Raw genomic sequence first — 21,620 nt, 5'->3', positions numbered from 1 at the left:
TGTGCTTTGCTAAGCTTGTTCTAAGTAGGTGCTCTAGACCACTGAGCCATCTCACCAGCCCCACCAATTTGATTTGAAATTGTCTCATTACTATTTGTCTCTCAATAAAATTATGGGAAAAAATTTTAGTTTTAAAAGGGAGATCTTACTTTAAAAAAAAAAGAAACTAGTACCTATAAATTATAAAATAATCAAATACAGGATGGATTTTCAATCTCATTCCACCAAGGTAGAACTAACAATTTGGTGGGTTTCTAACCATTTTTAAGAATTTAAACATATATGTACTTTTTGAGGAGTTAAGCAGACTTAGAAAATTGCTTTATTTAATCTTACTTCATGGACATCTTTCAGTTCTAAGGATTGTCATACATTTACGTTACAGAAAATATTCCTGTTATTAAAAAATGCTACAATGAATACTCTGATAAGAAAAAGACTCTATACTAAATATACCTTTTCTCTGCAGAAAATATACAAAACTGTACATTAGAAAAAAGCTATAAATGTCACTATTTTACAACTTACCTTTTTTATTGCTCTGTATTTAGGAGTTTGGTATGTAGTAAATTCTCTGGATTATAAGCAAGCTCATTAGTTACTCTAGAATCACTATAATAAATAGCATTGGAGGGCTCTTATTCTAATCTATAAAATAAAATTAAACTGAAGCACAACTGTTTATTAAAGAAACCTTCATTTGGCCTGTGTCAAAATATTATTACACCTTTCATTTTCTATTTTTTTGACCTCAATGATTCAACATGTAAAATTATTTCTGCTTCCAAACTGAAATTTGAAGTAAAAATATTTTGCATTAATGTCTTCTCTAATTTCCAAAGTACTCACATTACTTCATTTCCTCTTCATACTACCTATAAAGAGATTTTATTCTCTATTCTCTTAACATTCAGTTTCAAAGACAGAGCTTATTCTGGCTATCTGAAAGAAAGAGAATGTATAATTTACAATGGTTAAAAACCTAACTACTTGGCTTTGGAAATGGCTCTGTGATTTTACTTGCATAGGACAGTATCTGTCCATGGGAATTTCCTTCAAGAAAGATGTCCAGGCCAGGAGGACATACCATTAAAATCTAATTTAAGGGTCAAAAGTGCTTGCCTGGTAAGTGCAAGGTCCTAAGTTCAATCCCCAGTACCGCAAAAAATACAATCTAATTTAAGATTTAACAAATTTTTCACATCTGGAAACCTGAGCTCTTCCATGAAATTCAGTCCATTTCAGGGACTGAAGCAAGGTGTTCTCTGGAACTAGGATGTGGCTAAGTATTCTAGTTTTTAAAAAATAGTATCTGACTAAAAGTAAACAAGTAATAAAAGGGACTTGAGCTATAAACAAGGTGGGACAGATGGAACCCATTTTCACTGTAGTTGAATATGGAACTTCCATGTACTTTAAGATAAGATCAGCCACAGATAAAACAAAATTAAATATTCTAGAGCTGACTCTGTACTGGGTCACAGTTATTTGTGTATCACTTTGTACCAGTAAATCTGTCCCTCTAATTTAAATACTAAGGGCACAGACTATTTTTAAGCTTTTAAGATTAATTAGGGTACACATTACTTTTTAAATACATAAATATGTTGGAGCACAAAGAATTCTTAGGGGAAAAAAAGAGACTTTAACTTCAAATTAACATTTTGCCCAGTGTGTGGTATGGTAGTCCAATCCTATAATCCCAGGACTCAGGAGACTGAGGCAGAAAGATTGCCAAGAGTTTGAGGCCACCCTGGGTTACATAGTGCGTTCAAGACCAGTCTGAACTACATGGTAAGATCTTATCTCAGAAAAAAAAGAAAAATAGAAAGGAAGGAAAGAAGGAAAAGAAAAGAGAAAAGAAATTAACACTTTAAAAGCTTAGAAATCCTTCACTGAATTATTTAAAGAGAGGATTATTTTGGCTAACCAAAACTCTGCCAAGTAATAAAACTAATAAAACCAGAGAATAAAATTAATAATGTACATAATCCAATACCTTTCCATCGATGGGAACACCCAGTTCCTCTGAAAACAAGGGGTGCATTATCCATTTGTAGGCTTCTTTTAACTGAACTACATCACTTCTCCCCAGCGACAAACTCTGCTTTCTGAATAACAAAAATCAATTCACCAATATAAAAACTTCACTTTTTCTTTAAAATATAATAATTTAAAAATTAATTGAATGCCTATGATAAGTCATATTTAATACATTAGATAGAAAGCAGAGAATAGATTATACCAAGATTTCTTACCTCATGGACCTATATTCTAGTAAAATCAAGAAAGTATTTTTTAATGGCACATAAATCAATTTTTAAGCTTCCATGATAAAAACACACTATGCTTTTTTGAACTGGAATTGCCAGATCCAAGATTTGTATATTCTAGAAAGGTGAAAAAGAAATGACTGTTTCAGCTCATCAACTATAAAACTGTCTATTACAATAGTCATAACCATGTTTTAAATGTTTGCATCTCTCTTGCTGAAAATGGGCTTTATTTCCAAGAAATCAATGTAAAAGCTCTACCTTTTCCCCCTTTACTGATGAGCAAGAAATATCAAAGCCTGAAGCATCAATGTTTTGAAATGCTCATTAGTGTAACAGCTGATAAATATCTGAATAAATACTTCCCGTTCTTTAAAAATTTACTTATGAGTCAATACATGGGTTTTGGAAGTCCTTATTAACATATCTAGCTTTGGTTTGTAAGAGAAAGCAAGTGAGGTAAGAGGAAAGAAAAACATGCTATGCTATTTCTAAAACTGCTCTACTCTGTTGAGAACATTGAGATATTATTAGCAAGTTAACAAGCTCACATAATCCAAATAAATAGCCTTATGGCTATTTACAGGGCTACTTTTAATAAAAAAGATGTTAGAGTCAACTTGTAAATCTCCACACACCTTTCCTTCCCCAAGTACTAGGGATTGACCCCTGGGCATTACCCATGCTGGGCAACTACTCTACCACTAAGCTACATCTACAACCTTCTTTACACTATTTTCTGACAGGATCTTACTAAATTGCCCAGACTAGTCTTACATTTATAATCCTCTTGCTTCAGCTTCCTAAATGGCTAGGATTATAAACACGTACCCCTTGCCCAATTTGAATCATGCTTTTTAATGTCTCATTTTCACTGACAGAAATTACTATTTATAAGCAATATCTATTTTAATATAATTATGCGAGACTAAAGATACTACTAATTTAAGTTAGAAAACAAAAAAGCAATTAATGATCAAATTAATGATCTGGAAAAAATATATAAAAACTAGAAACTTTCAAAATACAAACGAAAAGGTAGTTCATCCTCCCATTTGGTACCTGGCTGAGAATGTAACTGATTACAAATGTGCTTTCACATGCTTTGGGGTTATAGTTATAGAAGGGAAAGGAACTCACAAGCAACAAGGATGCAAGGTGAAAACACTGAGAAAATGGCATGCTCTCACTATGATAACAAATTTCTAAAAACAGAGGAGCAAATTTTGTTATTACACCAGAATTGTAAACTTTTGTGACTAATAAAACCTAGCTAACCCCATACCATTGATAAATGTCATTATCATTATGATTCTAAAAGTGCAGACATCAAATTCAGACAAACAAAACACAAATTACTTTTACCATGAACTCCTTAACCAAGTATGAGATTCTAACTTTTCTCTCTAGAATTTACAGAAAACTCCAACAATCATTCAGCCCTTTTATGTTTTTTAACTTTTTGAGACATGGTTGTAGTTCAGGCTCACCTTGAAATCACTATGTAATGTAGATTAGTCTTGAACTCATAGAAATCCTCCTGCTCTAGTCTCCCAAGTACTGGAATTACAAACATGCACCACCACACCTGGCATGGTCCTTTTTATGTTATAGAATTTTAAGTTTCAAAATCCAAAAGGTCTGGAAAATTAATGTTTTTGGAAAATCTTGGTTGCTACCAAATTTTAGTATGAATACAGGAAGCTATTTACTTTGTTTACCAAACTTAGTGTGAATATTAAGTTTCATTATAGAAATATTTATATGGTTGGTATATGGTAGCACACCGAAAAAGAAGTGTGCTACCTATGATAGTTAACATCATACTATATTCCTAAAATCCAAAAACTCTAAACTCCAAAAGACATCTGGCCTCAAGGGTTTCAGATGAAGGACTATAAATTTTATGTTTTCAGTGAGTTGTATCTGTATATAAACTCACTGTTGTTCTACCTTAACTAAAATTTTAAACTTTATATTTATGGCCTAGATTAATAATTTAGTTTTGAAGACCAATGTATAACTTATTATTTTAAGGCAATTCCCAAAATTCATTATACAATGCTTACTGCATACAAAGTATGTACTTATAGTCACATTAAATCTATTTCTTTTTTATTTTTATTTTTTGGAGGAGCAGGGGATTGAACCCAGGCCTTTGACCTTGCCAGGAAAGCACTTATTCTACTGAGTCATCCCCCTGGCCTTTTTATTTCTTCTTCTTCTTCTTTTTTTTTTTTTTTTTTTTACATTAAATCTACACATATAAAACAATTCATTTCAACAAACCATTAATACACTATGCAAGTAAGCTAACTGAATAAATCTGACACCCTAGATTTATACAATAAAATTATTTCTCTTGGAGCTAGTGAATTCATGCTAAGAAAGGAGAGACTAGTAGTAAAAGTACTTTAGGAATCAGGCAACATATTTAAATGGTAGTGAAAACTCCCTACCAAAATTACTTACCCCATTTCCTGTTTTACCAGCAACCATGCTGCATGCTATAGGCAATTCAGTCACAGCCAAAAAGGAAAGAAAAGAGGAGAAATGTTCAGTAAAATTAAGTTCCAATATCATTACCAAAGTGCTTAACTAATTTGCTAATCAAACCCCCCTCATTTGAGTTTGGAAATGCTGCAGTGACCTCAGTCTCATTTAGAATAAGAAATAAGGTAAGATTTCACTTTGCAATGCTCTCTTGCTATGGCCAGGAATTCAACAGGGTATCCCCCTTCTTGCTATAGATTTCTAGTTCTCATCAGTGAGGTATGGGTGGCTTATATTTTTTCTTTAAATATCTTATTATTTCATGGGGGAAAGCCCACAGTGACTTGATGCATAGACCCCACAACACAGAATTGAAGGCTCCTGTTTTGGGTTTTTTGTTCTTGTTTCTGAGTCAAGGTCTCTCTATGTATTCCATGCTGTCCTCAAACTCACAGCACGCCTCCTGCCTCAGCCTTCCAACTGCTAGGATTGCAGGCATGAGCCACCACGACCAGCAGTTTTTTGTTTTTGTTTTTCAATAGAGATACTATTTTTAACTCTACTTGATTCACAATATTCACACTTCTGTGCTCAAGAGTTAAATGTAAAATATGTGCAGCTCACCCTGAAATACAACAAAAGCTAAGATACAGTCATGGGTGGATGAATAAATGGATGGCTAGATACAGTAAATATAGAAAAGTAGTAACAGTGGGGCATAGTGGCACATGCCTATAATCCCAGCACTTGGGAGGATGAGGCAAGAAGATCAGTGCAAGTTAGAGCCCAGGCTATACTACATAATGAGTTCTAGTCTAACCTGAACCACATAGTGAGACCCTATCTAAAAAAAAAACAAAAAAAACAAAAAAACAAAAAAACATATGTGTGTGTGTGTGTGTGTGTGTGTATGTGTAGTAACCATCATAGGATCTAAGTGGGTTATGGCATTCATTGACAATTCTTCACCTTTTCTATATATTTGAAAATTCTCATACTATTTTAGAGAAAACATTCTGCAAAGGATTAATAAAAAACTAGCCTGGCATAATGGCACATGCCTCTAATCCCACAATCTTGAGAAGCTGAGGCAAGAGAACTACAAGTTCTAACTGGACTTGGTTAACTTAGTAACTTAGACCCTGTCTCAAAGCAAACAAACAAAAAAAATTAAAGGTCAAAAATGTAGCTCAAGGGCCAGAGAGATAGCTGAGCGGATTAAATGCCTTCTTAGGCAAGCACAGGGACTGGGGTTTGATCCCTGGTGCCACATGCCATGCTGACCCCACCTTGGACATGCTGAGCTGGCAACCAAGTCTGGGCATGGTAGTGCACTCCTGTAATCCCAGCACTTGGTAGGCTGAAAACAGGAGGATCACTACAAGTCTGAGCTGCAATAGTGAGACCCATGTACCAAATACATTTTTTTTTTTAAATGTAGCTCAGTGTCAAGGTCCTGGGTTCAACCCCCCAGTATGAGAAATACACACACACACACACACACACACACACACGAAAAATTACACTGAAAATTATCACATTCACAATCATAGTTGTTTTATGAAACTCATAAAATTTTTATGTTCCATAGTAAATACGTGTCACTAAGATTTCCCAGTTTGCCATTAGGCTCCTGCAGTTTTCAGCTCAGAAAAAAAAGAGAATGGTGTGTCTGCCACAATATAAGACATTTTGTGAACGTAATAAAGTCAACACATGTAAGTCAATAAATATCACATGTGATGTCTGCTTTTGCATGTCACAAAAACAGCCAGTCATTATCACTCACATCCACTTCAGACACAACTTAATACAAAGTACACCAAAAAATGTATGCACGTCAGGAAAAGAAAAATAGTATGATGTTTTGCCAACAGATGGCATTACCCTACAGGATGGAGGACCCTAGATGATGCCACATATCCTAGAAAACCCACTGCACTGTTGGCCTTTAGAGAAGAAACTGAAAATGCATGGGCAGCAATCTCAATGACCAAGATTACCCAAGCAGCCAATTCACTGTACTGAGAACTGTCTGGAAGTTAACAGGCACCACTTCACTCACTGCTTGTAATTATAGAAGCCAACAGTAACTTACATTCATCTCATGATCTCTTCATCAATTTAGTATTAAAGTATCTGTATCAGTTTTTTTCTGTAGTATACATTTTTTTCAGCAGAGTGTGTATATGTATGGTATATGCAGCACCTTTTCCTTTTCAATAAACAAGAGTTCCTTCAAATGATCAGTAGGGTACTAAACACATCCAAAGACTTATGATCATTCAGAAGCATTAGGTGTATTAGTATGTTCAGATTTGAGCCAAGTGGAACAAATTAATCACTATGTAAAAACTACTCCAAATGCTTGATTTGTTTACTATGTCTGCCAGCTCAGCCTAACACCATTCAATGCACTACATGATTTCTTCCTTTTCTCCTCCCAGTTATTCAAGTCCAATTTCAAATTGTAAGGAAATAGTATAATCCACAAATTACTAGAAGTCAGAAAATAACTACAAGTTAGCTTCAAGCTTCACTAATCTCTGGGTCTCAATTTCCTAATGTGAAAAATGAGAGTTACACCAAAATTACTATAATGTAAGCCTTTTTGGATGGTCATGGTGGCACTCTGGAGGCTGAGGCAAGATTGCCACGAGGTCAAGGCCAGCCTGGGCTACACAGCAAGTTCAAGGCCAGCCTGAGCTACACTGCAAGATCCTGTCCACAAACAAACAAACAAACAAGTATTAATGGGCATTAGTTAGTATATTATTTTATAATAAATGCTATTGAAACATATGATTTTTAGGTCACAAAGCTCATACTGTTTTACCCTTCTCTCAGCCTTATATTTTAGGCGATCAATAAACATCACCTAGACAGGAATATTAATACTTCTTTAGAGATAAAAGAATTTATTTTTATTTATTTTTTTCTTTAAGGGCTGAAAGCACTTTACTAAGCAACTAGTTAGGCAATCTTATGTGAGGACAGCGTACTTGTGAGAGTTCCCAGAGTTTTGAAAAACTGAAATACTGTGTGAAGGGTTCCTTCATTTTTTTTTTTCCATGTTCATGGGCTTTTATTTTATTTTTATTAATTTTATTGAGAAACAAATAGCAATGAGAGTTTCAAAACTGATTAGTAGGACAGTTTCAATAATTAATACATTGCATATTGTCTTCGAAGTGGTTATTCATGAGATATAAGAATTTAATGAAATCACATATGTAAGGAACCAAGTAAGATTCCTGACATATATTTAATAAATGGTAACTATTATGGTTGTTGTAATAAAAAATCATCTATAATTTGCAATAAGAAAAATTTAGATTTATCCCATAAAACATGTATAGGATTTTGTTCCATTCCTTTTATCCCCAAATTGTTGTAGGTAGATTTATAATCTTCATCAATAAAATCTGAGCTACAGAGAACTATTTAGTTTCTTTTTATTTTTTTAAGGGTGTGTGTGTGTGTGTGTGTGTGTGTGTTGGGTCTCACTACGCAGCTCAGACTTGTAGTGATCCTCCTGATTTCTGCCTCCCTAGTGCTGGGATTACAGACATGCGCCACCATGCCTGGACTCTATTGCCAGTTCAGCGCACCCGGGGTGGACTTGGCACGGCGCTTACCTAAGCAAGTACTTAGTCTGCTGAGCTATCCCACCGGCCCTTCTAGTTTCTTTTTATTTTTTTATTTTTTTTTTTTTTGAAATTTATGTTTTTTTTTTAATATTTATTTATTTATTTATTTAGAGTGTGTGTGGCCTGACCAGCCCACCAGGGGGCGGGGCTGGCTGGCATGTGGTGCTGGGGGATTGAACCGTGGTCTCTGTGTTTTGCTTAGCTTAGCTTGCTCCAAGTAGGTGCTTTAGACCACTGAGCCATCTCACCAGCCCCTTCTAGTTTCTTTTTAAAGAGACTCCTGTCCTTTAGTGACCTTTTGGTCTTTTATAGGCAAACTCTGTTCTCTACGTTCACTTCCAGATGATGTCATCCAGTGTGCAATGCATCCTGCCATCCTCTATTATAAAGTAGGGCAGCACTAGAGGTTGCCAAGGGAAACCAGATAATCATGTGTAATGTGAAATTAAATCATGTCTTCAGTACCTGAGACTTGCTAAAGGGTTTTTCCTTCCTAAATCCTCTGCAGGCTCCCTGCTCAAACACACCAGCAGGCTGCTGGCATGCTGGGGAACTGCAATTCAGTCAAGTTGAAGTAGGGTGCAAATGTATGTGCATAGGAGAGAGTAGGGGTTCAGTGATCAGAGATGAAATTGGAAAGTTGAGAAACTTCTGAGTCTCAAACTAGGACATGAACCCAAAGACTGAAACCATTTAATATAAGAAGTATCACATTTGGCAGCTGGGCATGGTAGTGCTTGCTGCTCCACAGGATGAGGTGGGAGGACTGTGAGCTCCAGGCCTCCTTTGCACAACATAACAAGACTCTAGCTCAAAAAAACAAAATACAAAACAAAACAAAACAAAAAAAACCTAAAGAGGATAATAAAGAAAAAGGAGGGAAGGAAGGGAGAGATGGAGGAAGGGGAGAAAGGAGAGGAAGCAGTAAAGAAAGAGAAAAAGAGATGGTACATGCCTATAATCCCAGCACTCTGGGAAACTGAGAGAAAGGATGATCAAGAGTTCAATCCCAGCCTGGGCAACTTAGCAATTTAAGGAGATCCTATCTCAAAATATAAAAAAGAAAATACGGGCTGGGGAGTAACTCAGGCAAATGCCCTGGGTTCAATGTCTATGTTATGAAAAAGAAAAGTCTAGAAATATTATATATTATATATTTATATATATAAAACAAAGTTCCATGACAGCACAGAAAAGAAACTGGTTTTAAATTTGACCCTTAAACTCATCAAGTCATAATATAATTTTTTTTTTAAAGAGAGAAGGTCTTGCTACGTATTTCAGGCTGGCCTTGAACTCAAACCAATCCTCCTGCCTCAGCCTCCTGAGTGCTGAGATTACAGGCATGTACCACCACACCCAGCACACTATGATCATTATTATACAATTTTTTAAAATGTAACTCCTGAAAAGGAAAACAAACACTTGGCTAAAAGGCAAGCTCTGTCTTTCTAAATATTGTATAATCACTTAAAAGGGTTTTTCTACCCTAAAAGGGATTCAGCACTTCATTACTTCAGAGCTTTCCTTCATTAATTAAGAGCTAGAGCTTTTATGAGAATATCGAGATTGAAAAACCAGTCTATACATGAGTGAACCCATGAACTAAGAAAAAAGGAAGTAAAATAAAAATAAACATCAATAGCATTAGCTAATTAATAACATTAATGAAAATAACCCAAATGCAGAGTGGTAGGGACCATGACAGGGATACACCTGGAAGAGACACATAAAGTATCTTCAGCTCAATCTTACAGGAGAAAGTGACAGCTAATCTGAGTTTTGAAGTATCAGCTATTTAGGATTGGTGGGGTATAGAAGTAGGGAAAGTATATTTCAAACACAGAAAACTGCAGGGACAAAGGCCAGAGAGTTCTGGGCAGGTTCTTGTCCCAAAACATCTCAGATGAGAGGCTGCAGAATGTAAAGGAGGAAGCAGGAACTTAGATCATAAAATAACCAAACTCATACTGATGGTTTAGATTTTACACTTCAACATGGTGCCACAAAAGTATTGTAAGCAGTGGAGCAGCATGACTATTACTTGTTTTCAGGATGCTCACTCTAGATGAGTTAGAGAACATGGGAAATGGGAAAAATGAAAACATTTGGAAACTAAAGCCATGATTCAAGCAAGAACTAATATGTTGGTGTGAGAAACTGAAAGAGTAAATAAGGACCAAAATGCACAACAGATATTGTGAAATAGGAAGAAATTGTTCAAAAAGAAAGAGGAACTAGGGTGTGGGAAAGGGGAAAGGAAGGAAAGGAAAAGAAAAAAGTACAAGACTACTAGCTCTTCTTAGTTCACTGACAAGAAAGGTTTGTGCTAATTTAATTGCTTGGTAAAATGTTTATGCCCATAACTTTACTCTGATAACTACTTTGAAGATAACAATATGCAATGTATTAATTACTATTATTCCATTAGTTTGTCATGAAATTTTATTTTTTCCATAAAATAAAAAACAAAGAACAGGGCCAGCCAAATCGCTCAGCGGATTAAAGTGCCTACAAGCAGGTACAGGGCCCAGGGGTTCGATCCCCGGAGCCTGCCGTGCCAGCCCCGCCCTCCAGGGGGCGCTGAGACAATTGAAATGGCATGGTGTCGTGCACCTCTAATCCTAGCTCTTGGGAGGCTCTAAACAGGGGGATCACTATGAGTCCAATCTAGTAGTGAGACCCTGAACACCTTGTAGACCCTTCCCTAAAATTAAAAAAAAAACCCTAATGTTACAGCAGAGCTGCTGAGGACACAGTGGAGTAGGCAACTTCAGTAATGAGGACACCAACTGGCAGAACGCAGTGGCAGCCATCATACTGGAGTACCTAAATTACCACTAGAGTCCGTCCAACTCTAAAGCCTTGTGAATCCTATACACTTCTTGAACTTACCTAAAAGACAATATAAGTACAGACTTGTCCCCATAGAGAAATGACAGCAGTTGTGTGTCCCAGCCATCTCCCAACACACATACATATACTCGTATGTATCTTAGGTTTTTCTTGCACACCGACAGCCAGTGGGGACAAGACTCAATAAGGAAGTAGTTACAAGAGAAACTCTTCTTCCCTCTTTCCTCCCAAGGCAGCTAAGATTTCCTTCCTCTCTTCCTCCTCACACCTCACAGATTGCTACCCTTGCCAGGGCCACTCCACACCTGTGTTTCAGGTGTGCTGTGGAAGAAAGGTGAAGTTGTGAGAGAGGGAAGGAGACTATTCTATAAGCACTGCTTGACTCTACCACTTAGCTAAGGAGAAAGCTCCTCTCTAACACCATCTCCTCATCACCATTACCCCACTTCAATCCCACTCTTCTTCTCCCCAACGTCTCTGATGTCAGTTCTGTCATGAAATGACTGTAAAGACTAAATTTGGGTGCATTTTCTGATGAATAAAATTTATGTTAGCCTTTTTTTGTTGTTTTGTTTTTTGGCGGAACCGGGGATTGAACTCAGATCCTTGCATGTGCCAGTCAAGCGCTTATCCTATTGAGCCATCTCCCCGGCCCCTATGTTAGCCTTGTTAAAATAAAAAACAAACTTACCAAAAATCCTCTATATTATCCTTCCCTGAAGGATTAAGAAAAAGAAAATGTCTCACAAAAGAAGAGATTTTTTTCAATCTAGGTTTTCCCATTACTTTGGCAATAAAAACCAATAAAGTCTTTTAGGGCATGAGGGGGAAAAAGGACAGAGCACCAGTGATAGAATAAATCTGCAGGGTCAAATTAGGCTATTAACCTAGTTCCCAAAATAAGTCTTGAGAATTTTCATTAAATCTTCAACACTGTGGATGCTGATATTTGCACTGAAGGATTTGATTGACAATAGTTACAACAGGAAATTCCACAAGTAGTTGGAGTGGGAGCAAAGGTAGGGAAGAGGAGCAGAATAGACAGAACACCTGAAATACATGAAAGCTTCTGGAAAAGAAAAAATAAAAAACAGGCCTATCTTATTCTACAGTGTGATATGATCATGAGAGGAGACTGGTAAATGGCAGGTAACCCTAGATGCACATCAGTGAAGCAAGGTGGCTCAATGAACATCTGTTGTCAACCAGATGAGGCTGAGAAGTTCAAATGTACTTCCTCCTTGAATTTGATTTTACAGAACTAGTACCCTCACTACTCATTCTTGGTGGCCAGGCCTTCTACGGAGAAGCCTCAGCTAAGGGCATCTCCAAATTTCTGCCATGGGGACAATACGGGTTTCAAGCAATCCAGTGCAATCATCACAAGACCAGGCTGACTTAGAACAGTGACACCCCTGGAGAAGGCCCCCAGGGCCTTTCTGCCTATGTCCAGAGAACTCTATGCCTTTCCCCCAGGCCTATTATCAGAAGACCCCTAGTTCACACATCTAAAGCACCTCTAGAAACTAGACCTATGGGCAAAATCTGCCACAAGAAGGACCTCAAACACCAAGTAAGCCAGTGCTCGCAACCAAGGTACAGTTATGTTCACAAACAACCACACAATAAATATGTAAAACTTAAGATGCACATATTTACATAGGTTTATACACGAATATAAATAATGTATAGTAGAATATTTCACTAAAAGATTTAAAATTAATTTGGGAAAAAATAAAATTAATTTGGGAAAAGGTAGCATTGTGGTACATTTTTGCACATCTCTTCAATGTAGCTGAATTTTCATATCTACTTCTATATTCAACTTGCTATGATAGCACACATCATGTAGCCTCTATAAAACTCCACTGTGTACTCTTGAGAAAATAAGAAAGGAAAGAACAATTTTTTTACTTTTTAAAAAATGCTTTTACCAGGCATGGTAGCACACACCTGTAATCCTAGATACTCGAAGGCTAACACAAGAGGATTGCAAATTCAAGACCAGCTTGGGCAATTTAAGGAGACCCTGACTCGATATAAAAATTTTAAAGGAAGGAAAGGGGAGTCTACTTAGTGGCAGAGTATACTCTTAGCATGCATACAGTCCTGGGTTCAATCCTGAGAAATTAGAAAAACAAAATGCTTCCAAGGACAGCAAGGAATTTCTAGCTAAACTGTACAGCAAAATCCTGTCTCACCAAAAAAATAAAAGAAAAAAATCAGTACCTTAATCACTTAAAGTATTAAACACATAAATATACGTAAAATACTTTCCTAATAACCAACACAAAATATTTCACAAAAGTAAAAGTCCTAAGTTTCAACAAAGATTAAAAATGAAAACAGGGCTGGGGAGATGGCTCAGTGGTCTAAAGCACCTACTTTGAACAAGCTTAGCAAAGCACATGGACCGCGGTTCAATCCCCCAGCACCACATGCCAGCCAGCCCCGCCCCCTGGTGGGCTGAACTGGCCACACCCACACAAATAAATAAAATAAAAATGAAAACAGACACAGAGACCAAGCAAACAGGAATAAATATGAAAGATCTAAACAAAGAACTAAAGGAATATGGAGAAATTTGTTACTGGATAAAATTTCCATTAAAAGTAGAAATGTTGGGGCTGGGGAGATAGCTCAGTAGAATAAGCACTTCCCTGACAAGCGCAAGGGCAAGTTCAATCCTTGGTTCCGCAAAAAAAAAAAAAAAAAAATTAGAAATGTTTAGGTTCACATTCCCTGTACAATCCATTAACATCTGGCCTCCAGTTAGCCATCACTCTAAGAAATTAACTGTAATGTCCTTGTCTTTCCCAGCAGAAAGCTCAAAGCCATGACAGTCAAGTGGTGGAAGAGGTAAGTGTGCAGACTGAAGCGTAAAAGGACAAAGATGAGACAGAGGTCCAAGTACAAGAGCTCGTACACCTCTGGAGGCCAAAGGAGCAGAAATAAAGAATGCTGGAGGCTGAGAATGCTGGTACAGTTTTGGACAGCATGCTGTCCAAATGTCTCAATAGATTAGGACATCACTTCCATCTGATCGCCAAGACCACCTCAGAGAGATCCCCCTGGTTCAAACTAAGCAGTCCCCTGGTTTTTTGCCCTGGACCTGTGGCATTCTGGACCACTTCTGTTCTCGCTTTTGGCTGAGTGTAAAGCATGTACAATGAATCATCTCTTCTGTGTAAGCTGAATTTAAAAAAAAAAAATTAGAATTTTTTATTTGTTCACTTGCCATAAACAAAGGTAAATGACAAATGATAGGCTGGACAAAATAAAATAGTAAAAAATTAATGACCATTATGTTCAAAGAGCTCTTACTAATCAATTTTTAAATTAGATTAAAAAAAAAAAAGAAAAAACCCAAATGGCTAGTACACATATTAAAAAAACATAAAACTTCATCAAGAAGTAACTGCAAATTAAAACTGGGTAACTTTTTTAGTAGGTTCAAAAAAAAAAAAAAAAAAAAAACCATAAAAATTCCCAGTTTGGCAAAGGTACTAGGTTGCAGTATCCTCTTATAAATCACTATCATTTTTTTAAGAAGACAATTTTTAAATATCTTTCACAATTTTAAATACATATTCCCTTCAATCTAGCATTTTCAATTATAAGAATTTATAAGAAAAATATACATAGCTCCATAGAAAATGTTCTTTGCAAACATTATTTGTAATAAAAATCAAAGGTGATCTAATTATCCATCAATTGGTTCACTGAACTGATTTAAGAAAATCTAACTTAACTGTATATGAGCTCTGTAAATTCTAAAATTGGAGACTGCACACCTCAGATTGTCACAAGAAAAAGGTTTATACAACATGTAAGTTCGGTTAAATCCAAATAAACCCAAACAATGCACAGTATATATGTTTATATGCGCATGGCAAAAGGTCTAAAAAAAGATACACTAAAATATAACTTTATAAAACTGGGTGTAGTGGCGCACACCTGTGATCCCAGCACTTGGGAGGCTGAAAACAGGAGAACCACTGTGAGTCTGATCTACGTAGTGAGACTCCATAGATCCTGTCCTAAACACAAAACATAAAATTAAATTAAATTAAATTAATATAGGAAAGAGGAAGACAGAAAAACTGATTTTAACTTATATATTTGAGTTGTTTGACTTTTTTAGTAAGTACTACTATTTCTGGTTTTGTAATCTAAACCAGAAAACAATTCAATGTGATCTTGTAAATCCTTTTCAGAAATTTAGTAATTATTTTATGAACTCATAACAATCATCCAAATTCTTTTATATAACACTAAATTTGCTAAAATGAATCTCAATTTATTACCAAATAAATTCACTAAACAAGAAATTAAAATCGTAAGATTTTAAAGTGTTGAGGTAGTATATTTGCTTGTATATTATTAGAACTTAACCAAATTTATTGTCTGATACATAAAAACACAAAAATTGCACATATTAATAAGGTGTAGTTGCTGGGGAGATAGCTCAGCAGCTTAAGTGCCTGCCTGGCAAGTGTAAAGTCCTGAGTTCAAGTCCCAGTACCCAAGAAGGCGTAGTTAGCTAAGACTTGGTGGCACATGTCTGAAATCCCCTCTGAGACTGGATAGGAGGATCACTAAGTCCAAGTCCAGCCCAAGCAATTTAGCAAGACCCTGTCTCAATTCAAAACATAATAATAATAAAAAAAAAAAGGGCTGGAGACGTAGCTTAGTGGTAGAACACTCGCCCAATTCTATGTTCAATCTCCAGTATGGAAAAAAAACAACAACAAAAAAAAGGATATAGTCAGAAGAATCTGAATTTAAATATTATTTCATAGGTTGAGATCTAATTTACTTTTGCGGTACCAGGGATTGAACTCGGGACCTTGTACTTGCCAGGCAGGCACTTTTGCCACTAAACTATCGCCCCAGCACTTAACTTACTTTAAATGCATTATGCTTCTAGGAACCTTGCTTTGCTATTACTTGATACTTAGCAATGAGAAGCAAAGGGCAGTAGTTTCTATCTTTGGCCTGAGAACGCCTCAGACTTTTCTGGTTGGGCCATGTCTGACAGGTTTCCTACATGCACAAGATGGAACATCGTTACAGGAGAAACCGACTTTCACGACAAAGATGTTACCTGAACTTTTGTTTATATCATAGAAATCAAAGGAAAAAATCATTAAGAGTACCTACTAATACATAATTCAGAATGTGTGATATCTTCAATAAAGGTCAAGGAAAAATTATCTTCTTTGGTGGGGGGACTGTTTTTTTGCTTCGTTTTGTTTTTTTGTGAGACAGTCTCATTACATAATTCAGGCTGGCCTTGAACTCACAGTGATCCTCCTGCTCAGCCTCCCATGTGCTGGGTTTACAAATGTTCACCACCAAGCCTAGCTGTGTTTTTATTAACATGTATTAACTGTACATATTGAGGTTCAGTGTGACATTCCAATATTTCAATATATACATATAGTGTGCACTGATCAAATACCTCCTCTCCCTCCAAAGAAATTTATCTTTAGAAAGGGTAGACAAATAATACAAACTAAACTTTTAGCCATGTTTTAAATACATACAAAGATAATTTTAAAGGATTCCCACATGTATTTTAAAAGATCAGTAACTAATGTGCTAATTACAAATTTGGATTTCTCTATTCACTAAAAGATACTGCTGATCTTGGAAATAACCAAGATGCCTGTCACATGTGGAATGGTTGAAAAGATGTGGTACTTTTATATAATGGAGTACTACTCAGCTATAAAGAATGATAAACTTGAAGCCTTCATATTTAAGTGGATGCCCCTTGAAGATATACTTATTAGTGAAATAAACCAGACCCACATCTGTAAATATTGTATTGTCTCCCTAGTATAAGGACTTACAATTCTGTATATGGTTAGGTTTCTAAATTTTTTTGTAAAAATATGTAAATGCTTATTCTACTTTTATATAATTATTTTTTCTTCATATTCTGTAAGGACTTAAAGTTCAACATATCAATATCAGATGGAAAATACCTGTTCCATAATATACCAAAATGTTTGATATTTAGACAGATAGGGTAAATCGAACTGCATACATTGCAGGTTAATAATTAGCTTCTCTACTGGAGGGTTAACAACCTAAGTTAGAAGATCAAAATTCGAGAAAAGGAAGGGCAGCATGGTTAGCCAACATTTTGGCCCTAGCTTTTCAAGGTCAGTGAAGACTCGGGACATAGGAGAACCTGTACTGTAACAACAAGTAACTCAGTTGTGCTCCAAATTTTCTGATCAAGAAGATTATGGAGCTACAGAGGAATGTGTTTGGTGATGTAAAGTGAGCCTGGGGAGAGTCACATGGAGAGAAAAAACATTTTCTCAAGCTTTCACAGAGAGCAAATTGGTCAAGCAATGGCCCTGACTCATCCTCATGTCAGACACTGACAAAATGATGTACGAAGGGCAGTACAGGGCTACAGGATAAATCCTGAGAGTACTTGGCTGACCTTATCAGATACAAAAGTTACATTTCTTGTTATATAGGTCTTGCTATATCTTGGTCTTAACCATCCAGCAGAAAAGTATAAAAATGAGGTATATAAAGTAAATCCATATTAATACGATGAGCTGTAAAAGGCTCAAGTCAAAAACTTCTGAGGATAACCCACTAATATTATAGACTGCTAGACAGTGTTAGATTGTTTAGTTGAATTCAAACACCTATAGTATTTAGATGCCAATAGAATATTCACCTCTGACAGGACAAAAAAAAAAGGATACAAAGGAAAGATCATTTTGTATTTATATATACAAAATAGGATAAATTTACAGTTACTTTCGCTTAATTCAATGAGAAGAAAGAGGTGTACTAACAGTGTTTGGACAGAATATCCTCTCTGCTTCTTGTACTATGGATAACCACTATGAAGATAACAATGTACAGTGTATTGATTATCAAAATTGTCCTATTAATCATCTGTGAAACTGTCTCATTCATATTTATTTCTCAATAAAAATAAATTTTAAAAAAGATACTGCTAATTTTCAAGTTAAAATTTGAATGAAAGAGTATTTTTTCAATGGAATGTTTTGTTTATTTCTAGTTTTGCTGGTTTTTGTTGGGGGGGGGTTCTTTCTTTCTTTCTTTCTTTCTTTTTTTGGTTGCAAAGTATTTTGTTTTTAAACTTCTAAACGTTGAAACAAGATAGCTGAGGTTAAATAATAGCACTTTCTGAAACTGAGTATGCTCGCTGGAACTCAGTTTTTCTGCAAGAAATACAAAAACAACTTCCAGAAACTCCTAGGTGGGAACAAGACTGTCCCGACAACCTGACTACGGGAGCTGAATCTTCTCGGTTGTAGAATCCCTTCCTCTCCTCGGCAAGGGCTCAGGACTTCTGGGCACTCTTCTAGGCGCACACGGACAGCCACCGCCCCAGCTCTCCTGGGAGGCACACGCCAGCCATGTACCGGAAGCCATCCCGGTCCTTCTCGCTCTCCACACACTCACCGTGCTGTGGCCGTTCACTGGCAGGAAGAAGGCCTGGTTGGCGTTGAGCTGCAGGTGCCGCCTGACGACCTTGATGAGCTTGCTCGTATCAACCTGTCAAGGTCCAGGAGCTTGGTTCTGTCCAGGACAGGCAGCTGCTTCTCGCCCTTGTATTGCTCTATGACCACCGGGCTCTTGGTGGGATGCTGCTCTCGCATGAGCCGGAGGTTTTCTATTCTTTGTTCAAAGGTACAGGTACGGTGTTGCTTGAAGGTCTTTTCCGATGGTATTGTGCAGGAATCCCACGGGCGGTGGCGGCTCTGGATCCAGTGACCGCAACTTTCCTTGTCTGGCTTTTGTGTTTTTGAGACAGGGTCTGACTAGTACTTCAGGCTGGCCTTGAATTCATTGTGTAGCCCAGGCTGACCTCAAGCTTGTGGCAATCCTCCTGCCTCAGCCTACCTAATACAGGGATTACGTGCCTTGAAAACTGCAGAGAAGCCAGACCCTATTTTTTCCACAAGTAAAGTCATCCAAACGTGTCAGTCTGGAAAAGGCACTTAGAAGAGCTCGATATCATCCAACTTTCCCTGCCTGGGTCACATTCCCGTCTCCTCTGCCAACTCCTTCAAACTCTTCAAGTTGCTCTACTCCCGGGGGAAATCCCACAATTGAATTCCACTTGCTCTGATCCATAATTCAGTAATCACTTTTTTCTTATTTTTAAGAAAGAACTTCACACATAGTAAGTTTTTGTTGAATTTTACTTCTCTTTCAGTTTAACACTGAAGAGGCTCAGAGCAGCAGGAGTAGAGCCGGTGGCCCAGGGAGAGCATAGTAGCCCACACCTCGGGGTGGCAGCAGCTTTTCAGCTGGCCGAGGTGGTGGAGGTCCCTTACATGCACACCGGCGAGTCAGCAGGGCTAGAGGTGGCCAAGGACGAGGGGACCGCTGCCATGTCCCTCCCATCTAGGAGGCCTTTCCCCCACGCCTGCTTGGTGGGTCCAGAAAGAGTATGTTAATTTATTGTTTTTATTTTACTTTTATTTTTTCGTTACCAGGAATCAAACTCGGGACCCAGCGCTTGCCAGGCAGGTTCTTAAGCCGCTGAGCTATATCCCTGGATGATGCATACATTTGAAGGTATTAAAGTACCACCTGTTTCAAAATATTCTACGCTTTCACCAATCAAAGAGAATAATTAGCCAATTCTTTGAACATAGACCTCATTTCCCATAACCGCAATAACTAGCTATAGTGAATTATGGTGACAAAACGAATCATTTATAAAACATAAAATACACACACAACCCTTTCACTGTATCATGGTTTCATTTGTAAAAACCTTCCTCCAGTCTGTCAATTTTATTGTAATGCAAAAAATAGGTTATATGCCAAGGTATTAATATTTGAGTCTTTTAGTAAATAAATCTATCCTTCAAACAAAATCTTCCCAATATAAATGGATGAACTCTTTCGGTTTGTTAAGGTTTATGCCCATCATCCCCTTTTTTCAAGGACCTGACCAAAGTAGTGTCAGATGGGAAGGGAGTCATAAAATATCCTGGAGAAGGAACTCTAAGACAAAAGAACAACCCATTGTTACCTAGCAACAAGTGATTTGGGGCACATTAAATGTCCTTTTGCTGGTTGTTTCCTATGTATAAGACAAAATGAGGCTTGTTATAATTGGAGGCTTAAATGACAGAGTCTATAAAAAAATGGTAACTTTTTATAATGCAGGTCTTCTAATTCTATGTAATAATTTCAAATTAAGTTGCTTTGGAATCTGAAGGTATTAATTCAGAAGCAGGCCTAGAAACTGACAGCCAGCAGGAAGAAGAGCCTGTGCTCTTCTTCATAATAAGTCAGATCTGCCCTCTACCAGCCAGGATCCTCCTTCCAGCTCTTCCATAGATACTAGCAGTAGTCAACCAAAGCCTTCTAGATGTGTAAGACTTTAGACAGCACTGAGACAAGGTGTCTGTAGTCGTCAGTTTGACAGAGAGTTGTAAGACATGCAGTAGGATGAAAAGGAGGGATAAGTAGAGAAAATATTAATTAAATGGTCTGTAAACTGTGGTAAGTTGTGAATAAAATTTTCAGATACGTTTTAGTGTAATGATTTTCAAGTTGAAAACATTTTTGTATTGAAATTGGCATGTTTATCTCAACATTATTAATAAAATGTATTTCAGTATCAAAAAATAGTTGCAGGCTGGGGAGATGGCTCAGTGGAATAAGTGCTTCCCTGGCAAGCACCTGGGCCTGAGTTCAATCCCCGGTTCCACCAAAAAAAAAAAAAAAAAAAAAAAGTTGCTTTGTAAAGCACATGAAATTAAAAAAGGGGATTTCCTTAAGCTTTCCCCCTCAAACTTTCAGTTCTACTGTCAGTCTAAAAGTTCAAAAACCGTGATCTTTATTAACTTTTATGATGATCCTGTGAATGGAATAGCATATGCAGTGTACTCATTTCTAGCTACAAATGCTTATCCAAAGATGTGCGAGACAAAGGCAAATGACAAAGGCACATCTATCCACACACCCAATAATAAAGTACAAGATACTAGGGAGGGCGAAGGCAGGGGTGTTTGCTCTTAAAATCTGTCTAGTTTAAATCTGGCCACTATCCTAAGATACCTTCATGTAATATTTACAACAAAGACAGCTGGCCAAATTGCTCAGCGGATTAAAGCACCTGCTTAGATAGACTCAGGGGTCAGGGGGTTCAATCCCCAGGCCTGCCATGCTGGGCCTGCCCCCAGGGTGCACTGAGATGGCAACGGAGACTGGGCATGGTGGCATGTGCCTGTAATCCCAGCATTTGGGAGGCTGTAAATAGAAGGATCACTATGAGTCTGATCTACGTAGTGAAACCCTGTATACTCTGTACTAAATACAA

The 21,620-nt window shown here is 37.1% G+C and overlaps 1 protein-coding gene across 1 annotated transcript in view; it reads right to left on the bottom strand.

The window, feature by feature from the left end:
- Pus10 (pseudouridylate synthase 10) overlaps positions 1–21,620 on the bottom strand; it is a 92,283-nt gene that overhangs the window by 30,111 nt on the left and 40,552 nt on the right. The window contains exons 4-5 of the mRNA XM_004636211.2: positions 4,746–4,780; positions 2,000–2,111 (exon numbers count right to left, since the gene is read on the bottom strand). Of these exons, the coding sequence (XP_004636268.1) occupies positions 2,000–2,111; positions 4,746–4,780 (147 nt within the window). The remainder of the gene's footprint in view (positions 1–1,999; positions 2,112–4,745; positions 4,781–21,620) is intronic.

This window comes from Octodon degus, unplaced genomic scaffold, assembly GCF_000260255.1.
Source record: "Octodon degus isolate 3935 unplaced genomic scaffold, OctDeg1.0 scaffold00078, whole genome shotgun sequence".
Lineage (NCBI taxonomy): Eukaryota > Metazoa > Chordata > Mammalia > Rodentia > Octodontidae > Octodon > Octodon degus.
The sequence above is the reverse complement of the archived record's forward strand: the minus strand, read 5'-3'. Positions and strand labels throughout refer to the sequence as shown.